The sequence below is a fragment of the Salvelinus fontinalis genome, chromosome 1 (assembly GCF_029448725.1).
Source record: "Salvelinus fontinalis isolate EN_2023a chromosome 1, ASM2944872v1, whole genome shotgun sequence".
Lineage (NCBI taxonomy): Eukaryota > Metazoa > Chordata > Actinopteri > Salmoniformes > Salmonidae > Salvelinus > Salvelinus fontinalis.
In genome coordinates, this window is record NC_074665.1 from 10,960,969 (window position 1) to 10,988,840 (window position 27,872).

Sequence of the window (27,872 nt, forward strand, 5' to 3'; positions counted from 1 at the left end):
GTGGTATCTGATGCTACTGAGCCAGATGTCTGTGTGTCAGGGGAGAAGCTCCAGGTGGTATCTGATGCTACTGAGCCAGATGTCTATGTGTCAGGGGAGAAGCTCCAGGTGGTATCTGATGCTACTGAGCCAGATGTCTGTGTGTCAGGGGAGAAGCTCCAGGTGGTATCTGATGCTACTGAGCCAGATGTATATGTGTCAGGGGAGAAGCTCCAGGTGGTATCTGATGCTACTGAGCCAGATATCTGTGTGTCAGGGGAGAAGCTTCAGGTGGTATATGATGCTACTGAGCCAGATGTATATGTGTCAGGGGAGAAGCTCCAGGTGGTATCTGATGCTACTGAGCCAGATATCTGTGTGTCAGGGGAGAAGCTCCAGGTGGTATCTGATGCTACTGAGCCAGATGTATATGTGTCAGGGGAGAAGCTCCAGGTGGTATCTGATGCTACTGAGCCAGATGTCTATGTGTCAGGGGAGAAGCTCCAGATGTCTATGTGTCAGGGGAGAAGCTCCAGGTGGTATCTGATGCCACTGAGCCAGATGTCTATGTGTCAGGGGAGAAGCTCCAGGTGGTATCTGATGCCACTGAGCCAGATGTCTATGTGTCAGGGGAGAAGCTCCAGATGTCTATGTGTCAGGGGAGAAGCTCCAGGTGGTATCTGATGCCACTGAGCCAGATGTCTATGTGTCAGGGGAGAAGCTCCAGGTGGTATCTGATGCTACTGAGCCAGATGTCTCTGTGTCAGGGGAGAAGCTCCAGGTGGTATCTGATGCTACTGAGCCAGATGTCTATGTGTCAAGGGAGAAGCTCCAGGTGGAATCTGATTTTAAGTACCTTGGCATCATACTTGATTCCAACCTTTTAAAAAGCAGATGAAAAGGGTAACTTAAATAACCAAATTCAACCTAGCTAATTTCCGATTTATACAAATTGTTTGACTACAGAGGTAGCAAAACTGTATTTCAAATCTATGATACTCCACCCACTTAACATACTGCTTGACTAGTTGGGCCCAAGCTTGCTGTACAACATTAAAACCTATTCAGTCTGTCTACAAACAAGCCCAATAGTAATCATCACTGTTACATCCTCAGAAAGCATGAGCTCCTGAGTTGGGAAAATCTTGTGCAATACACCGCCGCATGTCTTGAATGGCCTGGCTCCTCCCCCTCCACTCAGTACTTGAATTAAACAGAAAACCCAAACCCATAGCAGCAGATCCACAAGGTCCGCCATGAGAGGTGACTGTATAGTTCCCTTAAGGAAAAGCACCTTTAGTCAATCTGCTTTAACTGTGAGAGCTTCCCATGTCTGGAATACACTGCCATCAGACACACATGACTGCACCACCTATCACGCCTTCACAAATAACATGAAGACATGGCTCAAGGCCAATCAGACTTGTGAACGTAATCCCTAGCTGTGTGTTGCAGCTATCCATGTTATCTGTTATCTGTAGCTTGTGAGGTGTGGAAGCACATTGTTGCATTTATGTATTTATGTATTTTGTTTGTTGCTTGTTGTGCTGTTGCTCTGTCTGCATGCTACGTGTTGCTTGTCCTATGTGTCTCTGTCTGCATGCTACGTGTTTCTTTTTATGTTTCTCTGTCTGCTTGCTAAGTGTTGCTTGTCCTATGTTCCTCTGTCTGCATGCTATGTCTTGCTAGTCCTATGTTCCTCTGTCTGCATGCTATGTCTTGCTAGTCCTATGTTCCTCTGTCTGCATGCTACGTTTTGCTTGTGTTGTGTTTCTCTGTCTGCATGCTACGTCTTGTTAGTCCTATGTGTCGCTGTCTGCATGCTACATGTTGCTTGTTCTATGTTTTTCTCTGTCTACATGCTACGTCTTGCTAGTCCTATGTGTCTCTGTCTGCATGCTACATGTTGCTTGTTCTATGTTTTTCTCTGTCTACATGCTACGTGTTGCTTGTTCTATGTGTCTCTGTCTGCATGCTACATGTTGCTTGTTCTATGTTTTTCTCTGTCTATATGCTACATGTTGCTTGTCCTATGTTTCTCTGTCTGCATGCTACGTGTTGCTTGTCCTATGTGTCTCTGTCTGCATGCTACGTGTTGCTTGTTCTATGTATTTCTCTGTCTACATGCTACGCGTTGCTTGTCCTATGTCTCTCTGTCTGCATGCTACGTGTTGCTTGTTAAATGTTTATCTGTCTACATGCTACGTGTTGCTTGTGTTATGCATCTCTTTCTGCATGCTACGTGTTGCTTGTGATATGTTTCTGTCTGCGTGCTACGTGTTGCTTGTCCTAAGCGTCTGTCTGCATGCTACGTGTTGCTTGTCTTATGTTTCTCTGTCTGTATGCTACGTGTTGCTTGTGAAATGTTTCTCTGTCTGCATGATATGTGTTGCTTGTGATAACCTGATATTATACATCAGGTTAAGGCCGGGTAGGGCCTGTTTTTTCATAACGAGGGTTACGGGTAGGGCTCAGGTATCGCTAAATTGATCATTAACATTTTGAAGCTGAGCCATTTGCTCGTGCTCTGTTGTGCAGTACAGTCATGTCTGACTAAGATCATAACAAGGTGTCAGAAGTCCTTCAACCTCGTCAAATATGAAACAGGTGAGATTATTTCACAGAAAATAACTGTTCCTTGAGTTAGAGTTTACAACGACGAAAAGTAACTATACAACTATCTGCTCTCTTATGTCTTTTCACTGAGCAGAGCAGCCCAAGCGGAGCCGTTGCTATGGATACTCACGAGCTGCCATGAACAGAGTGCATGCAGAGCGAGCAGCGTGCAGGAGCTAGTGACAGAGAGAGGAGCAGCTAATGGATTTACTAACGGAGGAAGTTATTTCTGATTTCAGGCAGGTCCGGCCTTTACATTTGTCAGAAGCAATTGGGCCTGAGTAGGGCCTGAATGTCACAAGCATGGGTAAGGCTCAGGCTTAAAATGTTTGCCAGTGCAGGGCTCTACCTTGAGCTCATCCATTGTCAGCTGAACCAATCACCTGTCAACGTTTGGTGTTGGGTGCCTGGGAGGAGGGGGGGGGGGGGGTGTTCGGCAGCATATGGCCTGGCGTTAGAACAACACACAGTTAATGCAGGAAAACACTGCTGAGAAAAGCCGACCACAAGTCGTCCCCAGAACAGCGAGAGGCATCATGCCTTGAGCAATCTGGGGATAAACTCCCCTCCCATTAGAGTTCGGGGCTGTTCTGCCCTTAGGCCTAAAATCTAGGATCAGTTTACTCTCCGCAAATACATTTTTGGGGAAACATAAAACGGACCTTGGATCTGTGAGCAACTTCATCCTGAGAGACCACATCGACCATCCATCACAGCAGTCATGACTAAGCTTCATTATAAGAGGCAAAATATCAGCGGAGCTCTTGATGTTTGTGGAACAGATTCCCTATCATTGCGCGACTTGATGAAATGCTTGACATTTCAAATGAACGTTTAGGTTTATTGGTTTGTTGACTCTGAAGGAAAGGTCCAATGTCAGTCAGTGTCAGGGTGGCTTTAGTGTGTTTTCACTGCGTTCAGGACAGAACTGCTGCGGAGTCGTTACAAGGTAAACTGGACCACAGTTTGTAAGCCCGTGGCACTAGCAACGCCAAGAGGGAACATAGTTAGACAACACCGGCTCCCATCTGTACTGACGCCTGAGCCTATGAGGTACAGTCTATGCTGTGAGGTACGACGGAGCGTGATTAAAGGGCCTCCTCTAGTGCTCAACTGCAGTAACTTCAGCATTCATGTAATTACCTCACTGGTGGTCAACAACCCTGGTTTGGGAGAGCTTCTAGGTGAGCAAGCTTGACACTTCCAAACTAATGAATTACGACAGTCACTTTGAGTGACAACAGACTCTTACTGTGCTTGTAACAAGGACTCCATTGTCCTAGTCAGTGAGGCATTTCATGTAGAATGTTTATAGCTCAGTTATTTTGTATTTTATTTGGATCCCCATTAGCTGTTGCAAAAGCAGCAGCCTCTCTTCCTGGGGTCCACACAAAACATGACATAATAACAGACAAGAACATCTCAAGAAGAGAAATACATCAATTTAAAATAGGAATAATATAACTGGGAAAGTTCCCGTACTGTTGTTCAAAGAGAAGTAGCAACTTTTGAGTGACAACAGCCTTCTACTGTGCTTGTAACAAGGAGTCCATTGTCCTAGTCAGTGAGGCATTGTATCTGGTCAAACACATTTTTCCCCCAAAAGTTTGCTAAGAGCAAGCTGATTGGTCGGCTGTTAGAACCTGAAGGACGCTTTACCATTCTCGGTTAGAGGAATGACTAGCTTCCTTCAGGTCTGAGGACAAATACTTTTATCCGGGGGCTCAGATTAAAGATATGACAAATTTGAGTGGAGATATAGTCCACTACCTTCCTCAGTAGCTTTCCATCGAAGTTGTCAATGCCAAGAGGTTTGTCATTACTGACAGTTTTTCCACCACTCCCCCACTGACTTTATAAAATTCTAAATTACTTTTCTTCCATTATTAGGTATTTTATTGCTCGAATATGACAGCTCACCATTTGTTGTTAGCGTTTCATCCCTGAGTTTGCCCACTTTGCTGATGAAATAGTAATAATTGGCAACATCAAAAGCTTTTGTGCTGATGGCTGAGCCATCTGAGTCAATGACAGATGGAGTTTAATTAGTCTTTATGCTCATAATTTCATTTAATACTCCAATGCTTTTTTCCATCATACTTTGTTTCATAATAGTTTCTTCTCTTCTCAATTTACAGGAAGTTTGCCAATCAGCTGTGCAGCAAGACTTACTAGCCATTCCTTTTGCTTCATCCATACAGCTTTTCAATTCCTCATCAATCCACAGAGCCGCAACAGTCAGTTTCTTAATAGGAGACCATTTCATAAATGCATCAAGTGCAGCATGTGGATGCTCCTCATTACATACAGACCAATACGTATTTTTGACATCAACATAAGAATCATTACAAAACCTATTTTACACTATTTCAAGCCCAGTTTTTGGAATATTGTTTTTAGGGGATATAAAACACTAAATTGTGATCACTATATCAGATAGATGTGGATACAGCTTTAGAACATAGTTCTGCAGCAGTAGTAAACATTTGATCAATACATGTGGATAACGTTGCTCCTGTACTATCTGTAAAAACTCTGGCAGGTCGATTTATACCCTGAAACAGATTACAGGCACTGGTTACAGTGAGCAGCTTCCATTTGAGTGGACACTTGATGAAAACCAGTCAATATTCAGGTCCCCAAGAAAGTAGACGTCTGTTTGCATCACATAACCTATTATTTTTAATTTTTTTTCCTGGGTCACTATATCTATTTTGCCAATTGGATCGATCCCCTCTACCACACGGAACCCCACTAATCTACCGACGGAAACGAACGAGGTGACAAAAAAATAAAAAATAAAAATAAAATAAAAACAGACCTCCATCCTATGTTATCTTGCTACCGATAGCCAGCTACCCGGCCAGCTGTCTGGATCGCCGTGCCCCCAACCAACCTCTACTCACTGGACCCTTATGATCACTCAATTAAGCATGCCTCTCAATGTAAATATGCCTTGTCCATTGCTGTTCTGGTTAGTGTTTATTGGCTTATTTCACTGTAGAGCCTCTAGCCCTGCTCACTATATATCCAACCTCTCAGTTCCACCACCCACATATGCGATGACATCACCTGGTTTCAATGATGTTTCTAGAGACTATATCTCTCTCATCATCACCCATTACCTAGGTTTACCTCCACTGTATTCACATCCTACCATACGTTTGTCTGTACATTATTCCTTGAAGCTATTTTATCGCCCCCAGAAACTTCCTTTTACTCTCTGTTCTAGACGTTCCAAACGACCAATTCTCATAGCTTTTAGCCGTACCCTTATCCTACTCCTCCTCTGTTCCTCTGGTGATGTAGAGGTGAATCCAGGCCCTGCAGTACCTAGCTCCACTCCTATTCCCCAGGCGCTCTCTTTTGATGACTTCTGTAACCGTAATAGCCTTGGTTTCATGCATGTTAACATTAGAAGCCTCCTCCCTAAGTTTGTTTTGTTCACTGCTTTAGCACACTCTGCCAACCCAGATGTTTTAGCCGTGTCTGAATCCTGGCTTAGGAAGACCACCAAAAATTCTGACATTTTCATCCCTAACTACAAGATTTTCAGACAAGATAGAACGGCCAAAGGGGGCGGTGTTGCAATCTACTGCAAGGATTGCCTGCAGAGTTCTGTTTTACTATCCAGGTCTGTTCCGAAACAATTTGAACTCCTACTTTTAAAAATCCACCTCTCTAAAAACAAGTCTCTCACTGTTGCCGCCTGCTATAGACCACCCTCTGCCCCCAGCTGTGCTCTGGACACCATATGTGAGCTGATTGCCCCCCATCTATCTTCAGAGCTTGTGCTGCTAGGCGACCTAAATTGGAACATGCTTAACACCCCAGCCATCCTACAATCTAAGCTTGATGCCCTCAATCTCACACAAATTATCAATGAACCTACCAGGTATCACCCCAATTCCGTAAACACGGGTACCCTCATAGACATCATCCTAACCAACTTGCCCTCCAAATACACCACTGCTGTTTTCAACCAAGATCTCAGCGATCACTGCCTCATTGCCTGTATCCGTAATGGGTCAGCGATCAAACGATTTCCACTCATCACTGTCAAACGCTCCCTGAAACACTTCAGCGAGCAGGCCTTTCTAATCGACCTGGCCGAGGTATCCTGGAAGGATATTGATCTCATCCCGTCAGTAGAGGATGCCTGGATATTTTTTAAAAATGCCTTCCTCACCATCTTGAATAAGCATGCCCCATTCAAGAAATTTAGAACCAGGAACAGATATAGCCCTTGGTTCTCTCCTGACCTGACTGCCCTTAACCAACAGAAAAACATCCTATGGCGTTCTGCATTAGCATCGAACAGCCCCCGTGATATGCAACTTTTCAGGGAAGCTAGAAACCAGTATACACAGGCAGTTAGAAAAGCCAAGGCTAGCTTTTTCAAGCAGAAATTTGCTTCCTGCAACACAAACTCAAAAAAGTTCTGGGACACTGTAAAGTCCATGGAGAATAAGAACACCTCCTCCCAGCTTCCAACTGCACTGAAGATAGGAAATACTGTCACCACCGACAAATGCATTATAATTGAGAATTTCAATAAGCATTTTTCTACGGCTGGCCATGCTTTCCACCTGGCTACCCCTACCCCGGTCAACAGCACTGCCCTCCCCTCTGCTACTCGCCCAAGCCTTCCCCATTTCTCTTTCTCCCAAATACAGTCAGCTGATGTTCTGAAAGAGCTGCAAAATCTGGACCCTTACAAATCAGCCGGGCTAGATAATCTGGACCCTTTCTTTCTAAAACTATCTGCTGAAATTGTTGCCACCCCTATTACCAGCCTTTTCAACCTCTCTTTCGTGTCATCTGAGATTCCCAAAGATTGGAAAGCAGCTGCGGTTATCCCCCTCTTCAAAGGGGGAGACACTCTAGACCCAAACTGCTACAGACCTATATCTATCCTACCCTGCCTTTCTAAGGTCTTCGAAAGTCAAGTCAACAAACAGATTACCGACCATCTCGAATCCCACCATACCTTCTCCGCTATGCAATCTGGTTTCAGAGCTGGTCATGGGTGCACCTCAGCCACGCTCAAGGTCATAAACGATATCTTAACCGCTATCCATAGGAAACAGTACTGTGCAGCCATATTCATTGACCTGGCCAAGGCTTTTGACTCTGTCAATCACAACATCCTCATCGGCAGACTCGACAGCCTTGGTTTCTCTAATGATTGCCTCGCCTGGTTCACCAACTACTTCTCTGATCGAGTTCAGTGTGTCAAATCGGAGGGTCTGTTGTCCGGACCTCTGGCAGTCTCTATGGGGGTGCCACAGGGTTCAATTCTTGGACCGACTCTCTTCTCTGTATACATCAATGATGTCGCTCTTGCTGCTGGTGAGTCTCTGATCCACCTCTACGCAGACGACACTATTCTGTATACTTCTGGCCCTTCTCTTGACACTGTGTTAACAACCCTCCAGGCGAGCTTCAATGCCATACAACTCTCCTTCCGTGGCCTCCAATTGCTCTTAAATACAAGTAAAACTAAATGCATGCTCTTCAACCGATCGCTGCCTGCACCTGCCCGCCTGTCCAGCATCACTACTCTGGACGGCTCTGACTTAGAATATGTGGACAACTACAAATACCTAGGTGTCTGGTTAGACTGTAAACTCTCCTTCCAGACTCACATCAAGCATCTCCAATCCAAAGTTAAATCTAGAATCGGCTTCCTATTCCGCAACAAAGCATCCTTCACTCATGCTGCCAAACATACCCTTGTAAAACTGACCATCCTACCAATCCTCGACTTCGGTGATGTCATTTACAAAATAGCCTCCAAAACCCTACTCAATAAATTGGATGCAGTCTATCACAGTGCCATCCGTTTTGTCACCAAAGCCCCATATACTACCCACCACTGCGACCTGTACGCTCTCGTTGGCTGGTCCTCGCTTCACACTCGTCGCCAAACCCACTGGCTCCAGGTCATCTACAAGACCCTGCTAGGTAAAGTCCCCCCTTATCTCAGCTCGCTGGTCACCATAGCAACGCCCACCCGTAGCACGCGCTCCAGCAGGTATATCTCTCTGGTCACCCCCAAAACCAATTCTTCCTTTGGCCGCCTCTCCTTCCAGTTCTCTGCTGCCAATGACTGGAACGAACTACAAAAATCTCTGAAACTGGAAACACTTATCTCCCTCACTAGCTTTAAGCACCAGCTGTCAGAGCAGCTCATAGATTACTGCACCTGTACATAGCCCATCTATAATTTAGCCCAAACAACTACCTCTTTACCTACTGTATTTATTTATTTTGCTCCTTTGCACCCCATTATTTCTATCTCTACTTTGCACCTTCTTCCACTGCAAACCAACCATTCCAGTGTTATTTTTTTTACTTGCTATATTGTATTTACTTCGCCACCATGGCCTTTTTATATATTTTTTTATTTATTTATATATATATTTTGTTTGCCTTCACCTCCCTTATCTCACCTCACTTGCTCATATTGTATTTAGACTTATTTTCACTGTATTATTGACTGTATGTTTGTTTTACTCCATGTGTAACTATGTGTTGTATGTGTCGAACTGCTTTGCTTTATCTTGGCCAGGTCGCAATTGTAAATGAGAACGTGTTCTCAATTTGCCTACCTGGTTAAATAAAGGTGAAATAAAAAAAAATAATAAAAAAAATTAAGCATTTCACACAACCTATCTACTGATTATTAACACTTGGTGGCCTTTAGCAACACCCAAAAAAATTAGGCTTTAGATGAGGCTGGTGAATTTACAACCACAACACTTCAACAGCATTAGATCCGCTCTAAGACTTACAGGAATATGGCTCTGAATATATACAGCAACACCTCCCCCATAGGCATTCCTGTCTCTTCTGTAGATGTTATATCCCTGTATCGTCAAAGGTATTATCTAAGTGAGTCTCAGAGATGGCCAATATATGAATGTTGTCTGATGCTAGCAAATGATTTATGACCCTTTTTCTAAGGCTATATATATTACTATGGGGTATTTTTAGCCCCTTGCTGCCTAAAGTAACAGAGACATAAAAAAATAAATATTACTCAGCAGTCAATCAGGCTGTAAGTGTCAGTTGGTGTGTGTTTGTGGGTGATGCGGGGTGGAAGCTACGAACATGCAGCCTGCAATATTCCAGTGTTAATTAAACTAGGCCATATGTTCCATGTATGTATGCTCTGTGTTGACAGTCTGTATGTATCAAACCATAAATCCTGTCAATTCCTATGTTTTCAGCTAAATGTTCTACATTGGTAACAATGTTTCTGTTGTAGCGTAGGTTATACCAGAGTAGGTAACCTGTTTTATGATATTGTATAAAAATGAAAACTATCACAGAAACATCTACAAGGCAATCTTACTTTCTTTAATAAAGGCATTATCATCTTTCATATTTTGGTGGTACAGAATTCAAGTTTTTTTTTACATACATGGTTCACAAAGGAATCACACATTGAACTGAGCCAATTTCCCCATCAGACATCTGTTAATAATAAAATGTATAGTTTAAATAACAAAAACAATACGGTACAAAAATAGCTGGATTCATCCTGAAACACTCTTTATAAAAAATGTCTGCTTTTTTTTTATGTAAAAAAAAAAAAAAATAATTACATTAAAAAGTGTTTTATCCTGGTTTCGCAGTGGACTGCAGCATATAAAAGTATACATTCACTGGCACTCTGTTTTCTGCCAGAAGGCACAATAGGTTTTCTACATGTGTAGAAGAGAGGCTATTGTGCCAGTCCAGCATCTTTAGCCATGCCATAGAAGATTCCTCTCTTGGATAAAAGTTTTGAAGGAGTGTCAAATTCAGCTACTTGTCCCTTGTCCAACACAAGCACTCTGCAAATAAGAGAAGATGGATTAGTAGAATCTTTCATAACTTTGTTAGGTTTCTGGAGAGAATATATGACCTAACAAGATACAAAAACAGCATCTTTGATCAAAAGATGTATGTATGTATTTACACTGAACAAAAATATAAACGCAACATTTAAAGTGTTGGTCCCATGTTTCATAAGCACAAAAAGCTTATTTTTCTCAAATTGTGTGTACAAATTTGTTGATATTCCTGTTAGTGAGAATTTCTTCTTTGCCAAGATAATCCATCCACCTGAAAAATGTGGCATATCAAGAAGCTGATTAAACAGCATGATCATTACACAGATGCACCTTGTGCTGGGGATAATAAGAGGCCACTTTAAAATGTGTAGTTTTGTTGCACAACACAATGCCACTGACTGCAGGAATGGCCACCAGAGCTGTTGCCAGATAATTGAATGTTCATTTCTCTACCATAAGCTGCCTCCAATGTCGTTTTAGAGAATTTGGCAGTACGTTCAACTGACCTCACAACAAGAGAGAATTTCTGTCTGTAATAAAGCCCTTTTGTGGGAAAAAAATAATTCCGATTGGCTGGGCTTGGCTCACAAGTGGGTGGGCCTGGCTGCCAAGTGGGTAGGCCTATGACCTGCCAGGCCCACCCATGGCTGCACCCCTGTACAGTCATGTTAAATCCATAGATTAGGGCCTAATTTATTTATTTCAATTGACTGATTTCCTTATATGAACTGTAACACAGTAAAATCATTGAAATTATTGCATGTTGCGTTAAGATTTTTTGTTTAGTATATGTACGTAAATACAGTGCATTCGGAAAGTATTCAGACCCCTTTACTTTTTCCACATTTTGTAACATTACAGCCATATTCTAAAATTGTTCAGAACCTTTAAATCAGTACTTTGTTGAAGCAACTTTGGCAGAAATTGCAGCCTCGAGTCTTCTGAGGCATGATGCTACAAGCTTGGCACACCTGTATTTGGGGAGTTTCTCCCATTCTTCTCTGCAGATCCTGTCAAGCTCTGTCAAATTGGATGGGGAGCATCGCTGCACAGCTATTTTCAGGTCTCCTACCAGAGATGTTCGATCAGGTTTAAGTCCAGACTCTGGCTGGGCCACTCAAGAACATTCAGAGACATGTCCCAAAGCCACTCCTGCGTTGTCTTGGCTGTGTGCTTAGGGTTATTGTCCTGTTGGAAGGTGAACCTTCGACCCAGTCTGAGGTCATCTGCTCTCTGAAGCAGGTTTTCATGAAGGATCACTCTGTACTTTGCTCCGTTCATCTTTCCCTCGATCCTGACTAGTTTCCCAGTCCCTGCCACTGAAAAGCATCCCCACAGCATGTTGCTGCCACCACCACGCTTCACCGTAGGGAGGGTGCCAGGTTTCCTCCAGACGAGATGCTTGGCATTCAGGCCAAAGAGTTCAATCTTGGTTTCATCAGACCAGATAATCTTGTTTCTCATGGTCAGTCTTTAGGTGCCTTTTGCCAAACTCCAAGCGGGCTGTTATGTGCCTTTTACTGAGTAGTGGCTTCTGTCTGGCCACTCTACCAAAAATGCCTGATTGGTGGAGTGCTGAAGAGATGGTTGTCCTTCTGGAAGGTTCTTCCATCTCCACAGAGGAACTCTGGAGCTCTGATCGTCAGGATTTTGCTCACCTCCCTGACCAAGGCCCTTCTCCCCCGATTGCTCAGTTTGGCCAGGCGGCCAGCTCTAGGAAGACTCTTGGTGGTTCCAAACTTCTTCCTTTAAGAATGATGGAGGCCACTGTCTTCTTGGGGACCTTCAATGCTGCAGATATTTTTTGGTACCCTTCCCCAGATCTGTGCCTCGACACAATCCTGTTACGGAGCTCTACGCACAAATCCTTCGACCTCATGTGTGCCTTTCCAAATCATGTCCAATCAATTCAATTTACCACAGTCGGGCACCAATCAAGTTGAGGATGATCAATGGAAACAGGATGCAAACATTTCTAAACCTGTTTGGGTTATTGTGTGTAGATTGATGATGATTTCTTTTGATTTAATCCATTTTAGAATAAGGCTGTAACATAACAAAAATGTGGATAAAGTCAAGGGGTCTGAATACTTTCTGAATGCACTGTATATATGTATGTCCGTGTGCAATGTATTGTACATTACCTAGTATAGTCCATGATGGTGTTGAGTCTGTGAGCGATGGTGAAGACGGTGCAGTCCTCAAACTGTGTCCTGATGGTTGACTGGATGAGGTCGTCGGTCTCTAGGTCGATGGCTGCTGTAGCTTCATCCAGGATCAGGATCCTCGTCTTCCTCAGTAGAGCCCTGGCTAAACACACCAGCTGCCTCTGGCCCACACTGAACACACACACACAAATATATTACATTATTTTCCAGACGAGTAAAATGTGAAAAGGTACAAAAAGCTAAAAGAAAGATTCAGAGAAAGGTAAACATCCTTAAGAGAATATCCTAATAAAGACATGTTTGTATTCCAAATGTTCTTAGTTTTGTTTTAATTCCCACCTGAATTAAAGGTAAAGGCCTTAAAGGTAAAGGCAGGTAAAGGCCTTTCACAGGTGCAAATGTGTCTGAAGACATGCAGTTGTTAAGTGGTTGGGATTATGTTACCTGAGGTTCTCTCCTCCCTCTGAACACTCCAACTGCAGTTTAGCCGGCTGGTTGCTGACAAACTTGTTGAGGTGGGACAGTTCCAGAGCGTTCCATACCTCCCCGTCATTGTACTTATCAAAGGGGTCCAGGTTCATCCTCAGACTGCCAGAGAACAGCACTGGTTCCTGGGGAAGTAGAGAGGGTAGTGGAGGTGGAGGTGAGGAACGTGTAGGGTGTAGGGTGTGTGTGTGTGTGTGTGTGTGTGTGTGTGTGTGTGTGTGTGTGTGTCTCTGTGTGTGTGTGTGTGTGTGTGTGTGTGTGTGTGTGTGTGTGTGTGTGTGTGTGTGTGTGTGTGTGTGTGTGTCTCTGTGTGTGTGTGTGTGTGTCTCTGTGTGTGTGTGTGTGTGTGTGTGTGTGTGTGTGTGTGTGTGTGTGTGTACCTGTGGTATGATGGTGAGTTTCGACCTCAGGTCATGCAGCCCTATCTCTGATATCTTGACCCCGTCGATGGTGATCTCTCCCCCTGCCGCCTCCAACAGCCGAAACAGGCACAGTGTCATAGAGGACTTACCAGCCCCAGTACGACCCACGATACCAATCTGTAACACATGCAGGCCAACATAATGAAACCCCCGGGAAAACTGCACGCTCAGCGAGCATTGTAGTTGACCAGTCTCAATTCAAACACTTGTTCCTGATATCTGCGCGCTCGATACACACATCAGCACCTGCTCTGATAAACTAAACAGCATTTTATCTGTGTATAAAATGTGATGGCAGGAGTACCGCGTCCTTTCATGGGGGTACATTCTGTAACAGTGTGTTAAACAACCATTTAACATGTCCCGAGTGGCAAACGAAAGCAATGTTATTCAACCCAAAATGAACATTTTCCAGGTGTTTTCACGGTGTCAAGTTTCTCCGTTGATTTGCGACTGTATTTGAGGCCTTGTTACGGCGTCTATACGCATCGTGTCTAAAATGGATGTTTTCCTCACTAATCTACACCATTTAGGCCTGTGGTTCTCACCTTCTCTCCTCCAACGACGCTGAGGGTGAGGTTTTTGAGGACCAGGTCTAGTCCTTCTCTGTACCTCACACTGTAGTCAAGGAACTCTACCTTCCCCTGGGATGGCCAATCAGGGGAAGGCTTCTTGTCTTCCACCTCCCATGGGGCCTTGCAACATACACAAACACAATTATGCGCAACAATACACTTTATATACACTTGCAAATTCTGCCCACATTTCACAGAGGTTGAGAAGAGCCATATTTCAGAAAACACAGTATACTGGAAACTCAATCACATGATCAGTAAAGAAGGGGTTATATTTAGGTAATAATCAAAGTAGTCTGAAATGTACAGTATGCTATATAGCCCAGCCGCCCACATCAAAGGGAATCGCTGTACGCTACATAATATATATACTATGCCACTTTATGTTTACATACCCTACAGTACTCATCTCATAGGTATATACCGTACTCTATACCATGTACTGCATCTTGCCTATGCCGTTCTGTACCATCACTCATTCATATATCTTTATGTACATATTCTTTATCCCTTTACACTTGCGTGTATAAGGTAGTAGTTGTGGAATTGTTAGGTTAGATTACTTGTTGTTATTACTGCATTGTCGGAACTAGAAGCACAAGCATTTCGCTACACTCGCATTAACATCAGCTAACCATGTGTATGTGACTAATAAAATTTGATTTGATTTGAATATCCAAGTTATAGATCTAGTTCCACTTGTATTAGTCTTCTATGGCTGTGAGTCTGATTTGGCAGCCAAACAGCTAAAAATACAAACACACTTATGAAAAATGTAAAAAAAATATATAAATACTATTTACAGAACTCAGGTGGTCTTAAGTAACAAACAGCGGGCAACAACACAACATTTCCACTGTCACTTTGCTTTGTACTTCTGAGCGATTAGACCTGGTTCATTGGTTGATTTCCATATGTAATGTCCTACCCTAGTAAGCATTGCGTGTGTGCTCTGTACCTCAATTTTGGTCTCAGAGTACTCCTTGACTCTCTCCACGGCTACGATGTTGCTCTCCAGATCTGACGTCATCCTCACCATCCAGTTCAGTGACATGGTCACCTGTTACCAGGACAACACAGTACTGTAGCATGAGTGATGCTTACGGGAGAAAACACAAGCAGCGTCATTAAGCTATCGTACATCATCATACCAGATCTCTTTTAAAAAAACATGGATTCTATCTCCAACATAGTGTAGCAGATGGGGATCTGTGAAACTCCTCAGCCTGAAGAGGCCCCACTTGCAATGCCGTTTAGCTAGCTTTTCAGGGGCACGACTGGGTAAGACGCTTCAGCAAGGTGGTCACGTGTGTTTGCGAGGCAGTGGTCCTTGGTTCGAGCCTCAATATGAGCCAAATCAGGAGGAAGCTATACTCGCTAAGCAAGCAGCGTGACGTCATTTCCACGACTAGCACAACAGAATCACAGTGGTAGGCAACGGGCACCATTTAATGGAAATGTGTATCAGACAGACGGACAGCAGATGTATGAATACGTTGTACTGTACCAGTAGAGCGTAGGACACAGAGAGTCCCACCAGACCAGGGTTGAGATTGTCTTTCCCGATCACAGCAAACAGAGCAGCAAACAGCACGATGCAGTTCCCAATGAACTCTATACGCACCCCTAACCACCTACACACACACACACACACGCCGTGAACACGACACACAGTTAGAGCAGCACTGACACACAGTATGTCTATGCACTGTACCTGCTTATGTCACTACATCGCCATGCAACTATTGGCTATATTCAGTATTAGGGCCACTTATTGTGAAGTGGGACACCAATGTCTTACTCTGTCATTTCTGATGTAACGTGTTAGTCTGTGGAGCTTTCAACATTAGCACCAGTCAGTGGCTATGTCACAATTCTCAAAATCCAAACTGTCCACTAAATGAATCTGTTATTTTGTAAAAAAGAGAATCCTAGGGCCCTTGGATCATACCCAGCCACTTCAGATCAGCAGGAGCCAAAAAAGGTAACGAGGAAAGGAAGTACATTAAGACAATTGGAACACAGCCACTGTCCTCCAGAGTCCATAGTGAACGTACAGTAGGAGAGAGATACCACCTACCTGTTGGCCACTATACCAGGGTAGTAACTCTTTTGGTTGTCGTCCACCTTCATGTCACTCATTAGTACAAAGGCATCGTGTCTGCCGTAGGCTCTGATAACACTAGAGCCGGTGACGGTCTCAGAGAAATGGGAGTATATGGGAGATCTGGTGACCGACTCCAGACGCTTTAACTGCCGAGACGTGGCCACATAAAATCTCTACAGCCGTGGGGAAGAGAAACAAACAGCGTTATACAGTATCTAAACCCTGGGGTACACGCTATAACACACATCTAAACCCTGGAGTACACGCTATAACACACATCTAAACCCTGGAGTACACGCTATAACACATATCTAAACCCTGGAGTACACGCTATAACACATATCTAAACCCTGGAGTACACGCTATAACACATATCTAAACCCTGGGGTACACGCTATAACACATCTAAACCCTGGAGTACACGCTATAACACACATCTTAACCCTGGAGTACACGCTATAACACATATCTAAACCCTGGAGTACACGCTATAACACATCTAAACCCTGGAGTACACGCTATAACACACATCTAAACCCTGGGGTACACGCTATAACACATATCTAAACCCTGGAGTACACGCTATAGCATATCTAAACCCTGGAGTACACGCTATAGCACATGTCTAAACCCTGGGGTACACGCTATAGCACATGTCTAAACCCTGGGGTACACGCTATAACACATATCTAAACCCTGGAGTACACGCTATAACACATCTAAACCCTGGAGTACACGCTATAACACATATCTAAACCCTGGAGTACACGCTATAACACATATCTAAACCCTGGAGTACACGCTATAACACATATCTAAACCCTGGAGTACACGCTATAACACATATCTAAACCCTGGGGTACACGCTATAACACATCTAAACCCTGGGGTACACGCTATAACACATCTAAACCCTGGAGTACACGCTATAACACACATCTAAACCCTGGAGTACACGCTATAACACACATCTAAACCCTGGGGTACACGCTATAACATATCTAAACCCTGGAGTACACGCTATAACACATATCTAAACCCTGGAGTACACGCTATAACACATATCTAAACCCTGGAGTACACGCTATAACACATCTAAACCCTGGAGTACACGCTATAACATATCTAAACCCTGGAGTACACGCTATAACACATATCTAAACCCTGGAGTACACGCTATAACACATATCTAAAGCCTGGAGTACACGCTATAACACACATCTAAACCCTGGAGTACATGCTATAACACACATCTAAACCCTGGAGTACACGCTATAACACATATCTAAACCCTGGAGTACACGCTATAGCACACATCTAAACCCTGGGGTACACGCTATAACATATCTAAACCCTGGAGTACACGCTATAACACATATCTAAACCCTGGGGTACACGCTATAACATATCTAAACCCTGGAGTACACGCTATAACACACATCTAAACCCTGGGGTACACGCTATAACACATCTAAACCCTGGAGTACACGCTATAACACACATCTAAACCCTGGAGTACACGCTATAACACATATCTAAACCCTGGAGTACACGCTATAACACATCTAAACCCTGGGGTACACGCTGTAACACATATCTAAACCCTGGAGTACACACTATAACACACATCTAAACCCTGGAGTACACGCTATAACACACATCTAAACCCTGGGGTACACGCTATAACACACATCTAAACCCTGGAGTACACGCTATAACACACATCTAAACCCTGGAGTACACGCTATAACACATATCTAAACCCTGGAGTACACGCTATAACACATATCTAAACCCTGGAGTACACGCTATAACACATATCTAAACCCTGGAGTACACGCTATAACACATTTCTAAACCCTGGAGTACACGCTATAACACATATCTAAACCCTGGAGTACACGCTATAACACATATCTAAACCCTGGAGTACACGCTATAACACATATCTAAACCCTGGAGTACACGCTATAACACATATCTAAACCCTGGAGTACACGCTATAACACATATCTAAACCCTGGAGTACACGCTATAACACATATCTAAACCCTGGAGTACACGCTATAACACACATCTAAACCCTGGAGTACACGCTATAACACACATCTAAACCCTGGAGTACACGCTATAACACACATCTAAACCCTGGAGTACACGCTATAACACACATCTAAACCCTGGAGTACACGCTATAACACACATCTAAACCCTGGAGTACACGCTATAACACACATCTAAACCCTGGAGTACACGCTATAACACACATCTAAACCCTGGGGTACACGCTATAACACACATCTAAACCCTGGAGTACACGCTATAACACACATCTAAACCCTGGAGTACACGCTATAACACATATCTAAACCCTGGAGTACACGCTATAACACATATCTAAACCCTGGAGTACACGCTATAACACATATCTAAACCCTGGGGTACACGCTATAACACATCTAAACCCTGGAGTACACGCTATAACACATATCTAAACCCTGGAGTACACGCTATAACACATATCTAAACCCTGGAGTACACGCTATAACACATATCTAAACCCTGGAGTACACGCTATAACACATATCTAAACCCTGGAGTACACGCTATAACACATCTAAACCCTGGAGTACACGCTATAACACATATCTAAACCCTGGAGTACACGCTATAACACATCTAAACCCTGGAGTACACGCTATAACACATCTAAACCCTGGGGTACACGCTATAACACATCTAAACCCTGGAGTACACGCTATAACACATCTAAACCCTGGGGTACACGCTATAACACATATCTAAACCCTGGAGTACACGCTATAACATATCTAAACCCTGGGGTACACACTATAACACATCTAAACCCTGGGGTACACGCTATAACACATCTAAACCCTGGAGTACACACTATAACACACATCTAAACCCTGGAGTACACGCTATAACACACATCTAAACCCTGGGGTACACGCTATAACACATATCTAAACCCTGGAGTACACGCTATAACACATCTAAACCCTGGAGTACACGCTATAACACATATTTAAACCCTGGGGTACACGCTATAACACATCTAAACCCTGGGGTACACGCTATAACACATATCTAAAACCTGGGGTACACGCTATAACACATCTAAACCCTGGAGTACACGCTATAACACACATCTAAACCCTGGAGTACACGCTATAACACATCTAAACCCTGGGGTACACGCTATAACATATCTAAACCCTGGAGTACACGCTATAACACACATCTAAACCCTGGAGTACACGCTATAACACACATCTAAACCCTGGAGTACACGCTATAACACACATCTAAACCCTGGGGTACACGCTATAACACATATCTAAACCCTGGGGTACACGCTATAACACATATCTAAACCCTGGAGTACACGCTATAACACATATCTAAACCCTGGGGTACACGCTATAACACATCTAAACCCTGGGGTACAGGCTATAACATATATCTAAACCCTGGAGTACACGCTATAACACACGCTATAACACATCTAAACCCTGGAGTACACACTATAACACATATCTAAACCCTGGGGTACACGCTATAACACACGCTATAACACATCTAAACCCTGGAGTACACACTATAACACATACCTAAACCCTGGGGTACACGATATAACACATATCTAAACCCTGGAGTACACGCTATAGCACACATCTAAACCCTGGAGTACACGCTATAACACACATCTAAACCCTGGAGTACACGCTATAACACATATCTAAACCCTGGAGTACACGCTATAACACATATCTAAACCCTGGAGTACACGCTATAACACATATCTAAACCCTGGAGTACACGCTATAACACACATCTAAACCCTGGGGTACACGCTATAACACACATCTAAACCCTGGGGTACACGCTATAACACATATCTAAACCCTGGAGTACACGCTATAACACACATCTAAACCCTGGAGTACACGCTATAACACACATCTAAACCCTGGGGTACACGCTATAACACATCTAAACCCTGGAGTACACACTATATCTAAACCCTGGGGTACACGCTATAACACATCTAAACCCTGGGATACACGCTATAACACATATCTAAAACCTGGGGTACACGCTATAACACATCTAAACCCTGGAGTACACGCTATAACACACATCTAAACCCTGGAGTACACGCTATAACACATCTAAACCCTGGGGTACACGCTATAACATATCTAAACCCTGGAGTACACGCTATAACACACATCTAAACCCTGGAGTACACGCTATAACACACATCTAAACCCTGGAGTACACGCTATAACACACATCTAAACCCTGGGGTACACGCTATAACACATATCTAAACCCTGGGGTACACGCTATAACACATATCTAAACCCTGGAGTACACGCTATAACACATATCTAAACCCTGGGGTACACGCTATAACACATCTAAACCCTGGAGTACACGCTATAACACACATCTAAACCCTGGGGTACACGCTATAACACATCTAAACCCTGGGGTACAGGCTATAACATATATCTAAACCCTGGAGTACACGCTATAACACACGCTATAATACATCTAAACCCTGGAGTACACACTATAACACATATCTAAACCCTGGGGTACACGCTATAACACACGCTATAACACATCTAAACCCTGGAGTACACACTATAACACATACCTAAACCCTGGGGTACACGCTATAACACATATCTAAACCCTGGGGTACACGCTATAACACATATCTAAACCCTGGAGTACACGCTATAACACATATCTAAACCCTGGGGTACACGCTATAACACATATCTAAACCCTGGAGTACACGCTATAACACATATCTAAACCCTGGAGTACACGCTATAACACATATCTAAACCCTGGAGTACACGCTATAACACATATCTAAACCCTGGAGTACACGCTATAACATATCTAAACCCTGGAGTACACGCTATAACATATCTAAACCCTGGAGTACACGCTATAACACATATCTAAACCCTGGAGTACACGCTATAACACATATCTAAACCCTGGAGTACACGCTATAACACATATCTAAACCCTGGAGTACACGCTATAACACATATCTAAACCCTGGGGTACACGCTATAACACATATCTAAACCCTGGGGTACACGCTATAACACATCTAAACCCTGGGGTACACGCTATAACACATATCTAAACCCTGGAGTACACGCTATAACACATATCTAAACCCTGGAGTACACGCTATAACACATATCTAAACCCTGGAGTACACGCTATAACACATATCTAAACCCTGGAGTACACGCTATAACACATATCTAAACCCTGGAGTACACGCTATAACACATATCTAAACCCTGGAGTACACGCTATAACACATATCTAAACCCTGGAGTACACGCTATAACACATATCTAAACCCTGGAGTACACGCTATAACACATATCTAAACCCTGGAGTACACGCTATAACACACATCTAAACCCTGGAGTACACGCTATAACACACATCTAAACCCTGGAGTACACGCTATAACACATATCTAAACCCTGGAGTACACGCTATAACACATATCTAAACCCTGGAGTACACGCTATAACACACATCTAAACCCTGGAGTACACGCTATAACACACATCTAAACCCTGGGGTACACGCTATAACACATATCTAAAGCCTGGGGTACACGCTATAACACATATCTAAACCCTGGAGTACACGCTATAGCACACATCTAAACCCTGGAGTACACGCTATAACACATATCTAAAGCCTGGAGTACACGCTATAACACATATCTAAACCCTGGAGTACACGCTATAACACATATCTAAACCCTGGGGTACACGCTATAGCACACATCTAAACCCTGGGGTACACGCTATAACAGTAAGTAACTAGCAAGCACACACTGCAGTAACACACTATGGTAAGGTCAGGGGTCACGACACCTGCAGAGTTCATTTGATGGACTTAGAGTAATTTGATAGTGATCAATATATTTTATGAATATTTAGCTACTGTTTAAATAAATTATCCTAATGCCAGATGCTCTTTCCACCAGGCCACCAAAATTATTCTAAGAAACAAGTATTATTTCCTTATCAAATCAAATTCTAAAGCATTCAGGACTAAAAAACATTTGATTACAAACTAAAAAGCAACACTTCAACTTCCATTAGTGCTTAAATGCCATCATAGTGTTGTAGTATACGATTTGGCTTTTAAAAACACACTGTAAAAGATTAAATAATGTTTCAAGATAAAACTCATTCAAGTAGAACAATTAAAGGGCCACAAATAAACCACCAATCCCAGTGATTAATAGTTTTAAAAGACATGGAGAAGGTCAACAAAAGACCAGGCAGATATAAAGTATGCCACGACAAAAGACCAGGCAGATAAAGTATTCCTTGACAAAAGACCCCGCAGATATAAAGTATTCCTTGACAAAAGACCAGGCCGATATAAAGTACGCCATGACAAAAGACCAGGCAGATATAAAGTACGCCATGACAAAAGACCAGGCAGATATAAAGTACGCCATGACAAAAGACCAGGCAGATATAAAGTACGCCATGACAAAAGACCAGGCAGATATAAAGTATGCCTTGACAAAAGACCAGGCAGATATAAAGTATGCCATGACAAAAGACCAGGCAGATATAAAGTATGCCTTGACAAAAGACCAGGCAGATATAAAGTATGCCTTGACAAAAGACCAGGCAGATATAAAGTATGCCATGACAAAAGACCAGGCAGATATAAAGTATGCCTTGACAAAAGACCAGGCAGATATAAAGTATGCCTTGACAAAAGACCAGGCAGATATAAAGTATGCCTTGACAAAAGACCAGGCAGATATAAAGTATGCCTTGACAAAAGACCAGGCAGATATAAAGTATGCCATGACAAAAGACCAGGCAGATATAAAGTACGCCATGACAAAAGACCAGGCAGATATAAAGTACGCCATGACAAAAGACCAGGCAGATATAAAGTACGCCATGACAAAAGACCAGGCAGATATAAAGTATGCCTTGACAAAAGACCAGGCAGATATAAAGTATGCCATGACAAAAGACCAGGCAGATATAAAGTATGCCTTGACAAAAGACCAGGCAGATATAAAGTATGCCTTGACAAAAGACCAGGCAGATATAAAGTATGCCTTGACAAAAGACCAGGCAGATATAAAGTATGCCATGACAAAAGACCAGGCAGATATAAAGTATGCCTTGACAAAAGACCAGGCAGATATAAAGTCTGCCTTGACAAAAGACCAGGCAGATATAAAGTATGCCATGACAAAAGACCAGGCAGATATAAAGTATGCCATGACAAAAGACCAGGCAGATATAAAGTATGCCATGACAAAAGACCAGGCAGATATAAAGTATGCCATGACAAAAGACCAGGCAGATATAAAGTATGCCTTGACAAAAGACCAGGCAGATATAAAGTATGCCACGACAAAAGACCAGGCAGATATAAAGTACGCCATGACAAAAGACCAGGCAGATATAAAGTATGCCACGACAAAAGACCAGGCAGATATAAAGTATGCCACGACAAAAGACCAGGCAGATATAAAGTACGCCATGACAAAAGACCAGGCAGATATAAAGTATGCCACGACAAAAGACCAGGCAGATATAAAGTATGCCTTGACAAAAGACCAGGCAGATATAAAGTACGCCATGACAAAAGACCAGGCAGATATAAAGTATGCCACGACAAAAGACCAGGCAGATATAAAGTATGCCTTGACAAAAGACCAGGCAGATATAAAGTATGCCACGACAAAAGACCAGGCAGATATAAAGTATGCCACGACAAAAGACCAGGCAGATATAAAGTATGCCTTGGCAAAAGACCAGGCAGATATAAAGTATGCCACGACAAAAGACCAGGCAGATATAAAGTACGCCATGACAAAAGACCAGGCAGATATAAAGTATGCCTTGACAAAAGACCAGGCAGATATAAAGTACGCCACGACAAAAGACCAGGCAGATATAAAGTATGCCACGACAAAAGCAAAAGAAAAGAGAGGAATCATATGCCGTTGTTCCAGTTAGATAGTAAGCATCTCCAGAGGCACGTGAACACACAGAACCCTGGCTTATATTCACCCGTAAGAACTGCAGTTTCAAATGGTTCACCGGCAGAAATATATCCGTTTTCCTACTTCAGGAAACTGCTAGCTCCAGGACCACTGGTAAAACCAATGATGACCAAGCATAAGACCCAGTAGCCCTCAGCGAAACATCCAAAACCAGACACAAAGTCAACCGTTTTCACGTCAGGATATAATGTAAAATCTCTTTACATCTTTTCTATGGAACTGATCAAACGGGTTGAAAGGAGGTGGTTACTTGAAATGAAAGCATCTCTCAGCACTCATTCATCTTAACTCAAATTGGGATTTGGCTAATACTAGGTCTTCACAGCCCACTGGTATGTAGTATTATGGCACAAGAGGACCCACGTATTAATTTCCTGGGTCAAAGGGTAAAGACACTGTATGGAAACCCTGAAGCGAATCAATACCCTGTATAGTTAGACAAGAAACAAAATAACCTCTTAAAACTCCCTACCGTGTGGACAGATACTTGTCGCATCAGACTGACTACAAGTTGTCTTTCCATTTGTTTACCACCAGAGGGCAGCAGCACACTAGATACAGGCCAAATCTTTTATCCACTTGTTGGTCTTTTGACATCAGATCTTTTGACATCAGATCTTTTTCAGAACTGATCTGATTGGTCAAAAGTGAAAAACATCAGAAGTGTACTGCCTCGGGGCTACTTCATCCTACGCCACTCTATCTTGGCCATTGTCGCAATTGTAAATGAGAACTTGTTCTCAACTTGCCTACCTGGTTAAATAAAGGTGATTTAAAAAAAATAAAATACAAATAGTATAAAATCATTATTCTCCAGCGTGTCGCTGAGAAGGATGTGAGGTTGTAAAGAACACACAGCATTGTTCTCCGGGTCTCAGCTTGACCGCCTCAGTCAACAAACACAACTCAGGAGAACAGAAGCCTCCTTCACTATTCACTACTGTACCGGCTGTTGGTGAATCAACATGGCACGCTCTGTGTGTGTGTGTGTGTGTAGGTAAAGAGAGAGAAAGAGAGAGGAAGTGAATGCATGGTTAGAGAAGAGGAGACAGGGAGGAGGAGAGCAAACTCAAACGGATAGCAGGAACACAAAAAGCTGAAGAGAAACAAAAAGCCAAAGTTCAAAGGTCACAAACTGCTCCACCAATCAGGGCGCTGCATGCTGCATTCAGGAACGTAAGCAAAAAATGTAAAGGAAAAGTATTACTTGACACCATAAACTCCTGTCCTAGAGAGTAGAGCAAGCAACTGTTTAGCTCCTCGGAACAGAACCAATACCTGGACAAAGACGTATATGAAAGTCAGGGGAGCTATGACCACAGCGAAGATGGGAGTGCTGGCCACTATGACTATCATGGTGGAGAGAGAGGAGAAGAAGGTCCCGAGGAACATGAGAACGGTAGAGGGCAGTGCCTCGTCGATGACGTAGATGTCCTTAGAGAATCGGTTGATGACTCTGCCTATGGGGGTGGTGTCAAAGAAAGACTGGGGGGTGTGAAACTTGTTGTCCAGGAGGGCATAGTGGAGCTTCCTGGCTGCTCCGATGTTTCCCATGGCCAGGGTGAAGGAAGAGACCATGACCAGGATGCCTGAGAGGGAGGGAGGGAGGGAGGGAGATGAGGGTTGAGGAGACAATGGGTTCTGTATGTGTCCTCTCTCCTGAATGCTGAGTCCCTTTTCAATGAAATTCAAATCAAGCTTCCAGTGTTACTGAGGGGTAGAGGCCAAGGTCCTCACACAAAACCAACCATTCATAGTTAGCGTCATACAGTCAAAGAGTTAAACATGCACAACTATATCTACAATAACAAAACCTCTCTTTGGGACAAATGACCCAAACACCATGAACAAATGTAACCACGCTCTAATCGCTATAAACATTGAGCTGTAGAGATACGATGACGTCAATGGTGAAGAAAGTACGGTGGATAGGTATTGTTATCCTCAGGTGATGAACAGCAGGTCTCCTCACCTTGTGTTATGCCCAGAGCAGCATACACCCCCACCCTCATGCTGACATTCTCCTCAGTCACGTTCTGAGCCGCGTCATTGGTCCACTGGCTCAGCCAGACGTTGGATCCGATGGCAGCAGCGCTCTGACAGCCGTACAGGAAACCGATGAAGAGGGTCAGCAGAGGCCCTACTGCTTTGATGTACTCCCAGAACACCTTGCTCTTCACCTGAGGAGAGAGGTTAATAAAAGGTCAGGGTTAAGAGGGTAGAGGTCAGAGGTCAGAGGTTGTACTGTCTAGGAATACACCTGGAGGTAGGAGAGGGTAGAAGTCCACACCCTCAACCAGGATTACTAAACAATGTATCTCCATATCTCTACTCACCCTGCCCGTCTCAGTGGTCTCTGCCTGGATGAGTTTCTCCACCTTGGGTAGTTTCTTCTCTGGGTCAGGCTCAGCGTGCTTCCTCTCGCTGCACAGACGTCTCCGGACAGACTTGCTTCTTGGGTTCTCCAGGTCCCCTGAGATGATACTGATCTGCCTGCAGGGAGGCAGGAAGTGATTGATCGGTCAATCAATCACTCGTTTGTATCGTATTTTTCAAAAATACATTTGTCGCAAAATGCTTGACAGCAACTGAAGTCTAAAACCACATAGAATACAGCAGTTGTCTATCACAGAGGGGGTTAAACATACCGAAGCTCCTTCAGGATTTTGCGATTCTGTGGTCTGCAATTTTTTGGCAAAATCAACAATTCCCTGCATATTATGCGAGGGTTTGAAAATTTGACAAATCTCTGCACTATTACCAGATAAAAGTAAATTCATTGCAATATTATCGCATATAACCGCCCGATCACCTCACTACAAAAACATGGCTCGCATTTTAAATTATAATAATACAATTATTCAATCAAGCAACACGTCAACAAACATTTCACCCCTTCAGTGCATTTATGTGATAAATATGACAAAATCAGAATTGCTGCAGCAATATCAAGCATTTTGGACTGCCTTGTGAACTGTTAGAGGCTTACGAGTGCCTTGTGAACTGTTAGAGGCTTACGAGTGCCTTGTGAACTGTTAGAGGCTTACGAGTGCCTTGTGAACTGTTAGAGGCTTACGAGTGCCTTGTGAACTGTTAGAGGCTTACGAGTGCCTTGTGAACTGTTAGAGGCTTACGAGTGCCTTGTGAACTGTTAGAGGCTTACGAGTGCCTTGTGAACTGTTAGAGGCTTACGAGTGCCTTGTGAACTGTTAGAGGCTTACGAGTGCCTTGTGAACTGTTAGAGGCTTACGAGTGCCTTGTGAACTGTTAGAGGCTTACGAGTGCCTTGTAAACTGTTAGAGGCTTACGAGTGCCTTGTAAACTGTTAGAGGCTTACGAGTGCCTTGTAAACTGTTAGAGGCTTACGAGTGCCTTGTAAACTGTTAGAGGCTTACGAGTGCCTTGTAAACTGTTAGAGGCTTACGAGTGCCTTGTAAACTGTTAGAGGCTTACGAGTGCCTTGTAAACTGTTAGAGGCTTACGAGTGCCTTGTAAACTGTTAGAGGCTTACGAGTGCCTTGTAAACTGTTAGAGGCTTACG

At 43.4% G+C, this 27,872-nt stretch overlaps 1 protein-coding gene across 1 annotated transcript in view; it reads right to left on the minus strand.

Annotated features, from left to right (window-relative positions):
- Positions 1-9,939: 9,939 nt before the first annotated feature.
- The window catches only part of LOC129810504 (ATP-binding cassette sub-family C member 3-like), a 76,552-nt gene continuing 58,619 nt past the window's right edge, over positions 9,940-27,872 (minus strand). The window contains exons 20-30 of the mRNA XM_055899354.1: positions 26,668-26,824; positions 26,304-26,511; positions 25,610-25,920; positions 16,171-16,370; positions 15,598-15,724; positions 15,049-15,150; positions 14,064-14,210; positions 13,474-13,632; positions 13,052-13,218; positions 12,584-12,778; positions 9,940-10,439 (exon numbers count right to left, since the gene is read on the minus strand). Coding sequence (XP_055755329.1) covers positions 10,328-10,439; positions 12,584-12,778; positions 13,052-13,218; positions 13,474-13,632; positions 14,064-14,210; positions 15,049-15,150; positions 15,598-15,724; positions 16,171-16,370; positions 25,610-25,920; positions 26,304-26,511; positions 26,668-26,824 — 1,885 coding nt within the window. The 3' untranslated portion in view covers positions 9,940-10,327. The remainder of the gene's footprint in view (positions 10,440-12,583; positions 12,779-13,051; positions 13,219-13,473; positions 13,633-14,063; positions 14,211-15,048; positions 15,151-15,597; positions 15,725-16,170; positions 16,371-25,609; positions 25,921-26,303; positions 26,512-26,667; positions 26,825-27,872) is intronic.